Below are 5,000 nucleotides of genomic sequence, written 5' to 3' on the forward strand. Positions count from 1 at the left end.
GCCGCTCCCGCCCCCGCCGCCTCCGCCACAGCTCCTCCTGGGCGACACGACGGCCACCGCCTTCCCCAGGAGCGCCCGCACGGCCACGCTGCGCTCCACTGCCGCCAGGGGGAGCAGGAGGACCGCCCACTCCGAGGAGAAGACCGCCAGGGCGCCCGTGGCCCGGCAGCCGGCGCCCGTCTCCCACCACACCCCGAACTGGGCGAAGGAGCCCCAGGTGGCGGCGTCCAGCGTGGTGAGCACGCCCACGTACACGCCGGTCAGCAGGTTGGTCAGCGCCAGCAGGCCCACCAGGAGGCGGGCGGGGGAGAGGGCCGGGGCGGCGGGGCCGCGGCGGGCGAAGGTGGCGGCCAGGACCAGGGTGTTGAAGAGCAGCGCCACCAGGCAGATGAACCACACCGTCAGGCGGATCATCCAGCTGCCCAGGAGGTGCTCGCACGGCTTGAAGGCTCCTGGGGAGGGAGGGGGGGGGGGGAGGGGGGGGGGGGGGGGGAGGGTTCTGGTGTTAGCAGGACGCTGGGATGCAGCTAGCCTAGCTAGTACACACATTCAATGCTAAGTAGCCTAACATAATAATAATAATAATAATAATAATAAGGATAATAATAATAATAACAACAATAATAATAATAATAATAATGCATGACTTAGACACTCAAAGACGCTTTACAAACTGAAAAGATTGTGTAGTAATAAAAAAGAGACAGAAGAAATAAAAGAAGGTATAGGGGCCTAATTAAGGTAGTGCTGGGGACACATGGGAAGGGGAGGGGGAGAGGGGAGAGGGTTAATAATACAATGTTGTTGAGTTGACAGACTGAGCGTGGTTTACCAGGCGAGGGAGAGCAGTGCATCACAAAGGAGATTCTCTCCACTTCTTCTCCACCTACAAACACAAAGGCAGTTAGCTGACCAATTCAACTTCATTTCTCTTCTGTTCCTCCCTCCATTGTAGTAAACCTAGCATCCAGCATTTAAAAGTGGTCAATATGATGATGACGGTGATTTTTCTAATGGTGTTTTTCACCAATTTCTGTTCTTTTTTGGGGGGGGGGTTATCGTTTATTTTCAGTAGTGACACAAACACAACAAAGAAACGTGAGGATCTTGCCCAAGAAGACATTTTGAGCAAACTGAAATAAACTGAAAAAAAACAAGCAACCCCACCAAAAATGGGGCTGATAATGACAAACATTATTCTTAAAAACAGTCTAATTTTCCCCACATATTGGTTTTATGCAAAAACATGTTTTAATTAATGTTTTCTTGTTTGAAGGGTTAGGTTAAGTACTTTAAGATCCTTGGTTTATTTTCTTATTTAAATTCACACTAATGTGACCCTCCTCCCCTTCCTCCCCTCCTCCTTCAACCTCCCCAGCCCTGCCCCCCCCCCTCTCTCTCCTCATCCCCATCCTCTTCTCTTCATTGTTTTCACCTGTAACCTTGTCGTCCTCCTCGTCAGTGGCAGCGACTGATGTATCACATCCCACAAATGCGCAGCACTGGTACGCATAAGGGACTGATATGGACCTGTAGGGCAGGAGCACAGAAACCCACGTCACTTAGAGAGGCTAGGCGTCGTTGACCGTGACCTAACCGTGACCTAACTTTAGCTAAACCGATTGGGCTTGAACCAACTAGACGTGCATACATCAATATTTTATAAAAGAACATTTTGTTTTCTTTTTATTCTATCCAATATTGATGCAAGTTGTGTCAAGATGTGGCTGTTATTCTGGTCTTTGTTATTGTATAAAATAAAATAAAAATGGTGTTATAAAATAAGAAAATTACAATAAACATATTGAAAAAAAAAAAAAAAGAGGTGCATATGTTACGGTACATGTGGGAATACTAGGGTTAGGGTTAGGTGCTACGTCGACTTGGTACATGCTGGCATGTCTAACCCTAACCATAGCACTGTAGCACCTAACCCTAACCCTAGTTTTCCCACATAACACATACATCGATCTAGACTGGTATAGAGTGAGATAGTTTGGGTGAGTGACTTGGATCCTCACCTAAGTTTGGGGAGGCTTTTTGCAGTGAGAACACTTTTCATCTCCAGGTTTCCTGTGAGTTTCAGTTGGTTCACGGCACCGAGTCCGCTCGTTGGAATCGTGGTCAGAGAATTTAGACTCAGGTCTCTGAAACAAACATCATGGTTAGTGTGTTATAGTCAGGGGTGCACATAACTGGTGCGCCAGTGCGCATGCGTCGCCAAAATGAATGTTGCGCGGCAGATCAGCGGCATTAAGGCGCTCTTGCGCACCAACAGCTGGAACCGCTGGGAGAGGAATTTACTTCCTCAAAATCCAACCGCTGACTGCTGCATCACTGCCAGCCCCACTAAGTAACTATTTGCCGTCCCCTCAGCCGAAGGCCCGACGAGTAATCCATCACAACAGTCGACCGACGACGACCACGGCGACTCCCCTCACTAAAACATTCGGAAAGTATCGTAACTCGTACTTTCATTCCGCGTATCGCACGGTTATCACGCCGCCACGTGAAAATTCAGTCCCGAACGACTCGTCGCTAAAAGGAAAAACAACACCAAGGGACACGTTTCTTTTCTCTGAAGCTTTCAAACGTTCAAACGTTTGTTTTACAGTTTCATTATCGCACCTCGACCCCTGACCCAGGGAATATGGTTGGGAATTCTAGAAAAAGAAAAAAATTACTTTGTTGCACAATCAAAATAATGAGCTATTTAAAGTGATAGCCTACAACATCCTCTACCATGGTTGAAATTGAGGACAGTGATAACAGCAGTCAAGAGAGCAGTGATGATGATGATTAAGCTTGTAGCATAAATAAATGCTTAGGCTGTAACTTTTTGTTGAAAAGTTGATTTCAGTGTTTACAGAACAGAGCAGTGCTTAAAGAGATGTCAGTTGATTTCATTGTGTTTAAAGGAGTCTGACAGACTTTCATGCTTAAAGAGCAGTCATTTGATTTTGCATTTGTTTTGCACACAATCATTTGTTCGTTCATCTTTATTTATGAATAAATGTCATTTTGCTAATATAAGTTACCCATGTATCCCTTTTTTATCCATCCTGTGGGACGGGTCGTGACTCGCGAGCTCGGGGAGCACCAAGCAGCATCCCTAGGTGCTCCTCTGAGCACTGGCCCCAAAAAGTTATGTGCACCCCTGGTTATAGTGTACTGTACTGCACAGGTACACATCTGACACACTGAAGGAAGCACATTACGTGACGTTAGAATTATAAGGTTCTATCTCCATTTTTGTCAAAATTGAGTTTTTTACATAATCTGATCCATTAGGTGTTTATTAATGCCTGTGTGGTGTTATTTTTAAAATGTTGACATTTTTGAGTTAGTAATTCATAAAATACAAAGGTTCCATCTCACAAAACATAATGGAATGTAAAAACTTTGACGCTCAATATCTCTGAACTACCCTAAATGGAGATAGAACCTTATCATTCTAAGCTCACCATTATACGCAGGTGTGTTTAACCTCAAATAACAAAAAGGAAAATGTGTACAGTACAGTAAGTAAAACAAGGTTTGTCATATTAAACTGAAACGTACTGTGCTGCATTGTGTACACCGTATTACATTACTGTACTGAGTGAATCTGTTACACTTGCGACAGCTTGTCATACAACCTACATGACTACACAGTGACATACTCACAGGTTGGTTAGTGCTGTCAGGGAGATGAAAGCATCTCTATGGATGGTTTTCATTTCGTTTCTACTCAGGTCTCTGTAGAGGAAGAAAGCAGATATGACGGTGTGCTCAGAATCAGGGCAGAAAATAAGCTAAGTTAAGATAAGGAGCCTCTGACATGTGCTAGTGTTGGCAACACTGAATTCATATTTGATGAGATCTTAGGTGCTGCAACATCATGCCTCACGGTACAGCTAGACACTGTAGACTGCAAGTGTGTGTGTGTGTGTGTGTGTGTGTGTATGACTCACAGCAAGCGCAGAGCAGACAGACCCTGGAAGGTATTCCTGTCGATCCGCTGTACGAGGTTGTGCTGCAGGCTTCTGTAGCTCGCAGAAAAGACACAGTAAGACACTTACAAGCAGGTGGGAAAGCAGGCAGATCATAAACTACTGAGTGCATTAAGAGTGTGTGTGTGTGTGTGTGTGTGTGGTGTGTGTGTGTGTGTCTACATAAGTGTGTGCATTCATACAGTAGATGGTTGAATAGATGGTTCAATGGCTCTGTCTCCTATTTTCAAATGTATACAACACTCACATCTCCTGCAGCTTGAGACAGCCCTGGAAAGACGGCAGCTCCTCTATCTGGTTGTAGGACAGGTCACTGATGGGTGGAGGGGGAGAAACGCTCAGTAACAACCAAACCACCCTCGAGACCGCCAGGACCCCCAGGACCGAGCTCCGGACCTGGGCTGATAGGGCCTTTTCAGCGCAGACACATCAGACACGCCAACACCCTCCCAACATTTAAACAGGCCCTCAAAACCCACCTCTTCCAAGCTCGCCTTCAACAGTTAACCCTCTCCCCCCCTCCCCTTCCCATGTGTCCCCAGCACTACCTTCATTAGGCCCCTATACTTTCTTCTATTTACCTTTTGTTTCTTTTTTATTATTACTACTCGATCTTTTCAGTTTGTAAAGCGTCTTTGAGTGTCTAGAAAAGCGCTATATAAGTCTAATGTAGTATTATTATTATTATTATTATTATTATTAATGTCATCTGGTATGTGACTGGCTGGGTTTGAACGTACAGTGTTTGGTCTGTGTGGGCCGTGGTGATTGATCAGGTCTGAGACGTGTTATTGTGAGGAGTGACGGAGGAGTGGCTGGGGTCACTTACAGGGTCCTCAGCAGCTTCAGATCTTCACACAGCTCCAGCGGGATAGTAGAGATCTTGGTGCCGGTCAGAGTGCTGGAAATGGAAGTCTCAGTCCATTATCAGTGACACACATCAAGGCACGTGTATAAACTAGGGCTGTACCAGATGTATCGGTGGTGAAAAACACATTCGTCAACGAA

The 5,000-nt window shown here is 45.9% G+C and overlaps 1 protein-coding gene across 1 annotated transcript in view; it reads right to left on the reverse strand.

The window, feature by feature from the left end:
• The window catches only part of lgr4 (leucine-rich repeat containing G protein-coupled receptor 4), a 38,625-nt gene that overhangs the window by 3,187 nt on the left and 30,438 nt on the right, over positions 1-5,000 (reverse strand). Inside the window, exons 11-18 of the mRNA XM_080528295.1 lie at positions 4,822-4,893; positions 4,240-4,305; positions 3,954-4,025; positions 3,667-3,738; positions 2,022-2,147; positions 1,436-1,530; positions 833-886; positions 1-452 (exon numbers count right to left, since the gene is read on the reverse strand). The exon at positions 1-452 is cut by the window's left edge and continues 3,187 nt beyond it. Coding sequence (XP_080384421.1) covers positions 1-452; positions 833-886; positions 1,436-1,530; positions 2,022-2,147; positions 3,667-3,738; positions 3,954-4,025; positions 4,240-4,305; positions 4,822-4,893 — 1,009 coding nt within the window. The remainder of the gene's footprint in view (positions 453-832; positions 887-1,435; positions 1,531-2,021; positions 2,148-3,666; positions 3,739-3,953; positions 4,026-4,239; positions 4,306-4,821; positions 4,894-5,000) is intronic.

Source organism: Nansenia antarctica (assembly GCF_963989245.1).
Source record: "Nansenia antarctica genome assembly, chromosome: 4".
NCBI classification, from domain to species: domain Eukaryota; kingdom Metazoa; phylum Chordata; class Actinopteri; order Argentiniformes; family Microstomatidae; genus Nansenia; species Nansenia antarctica.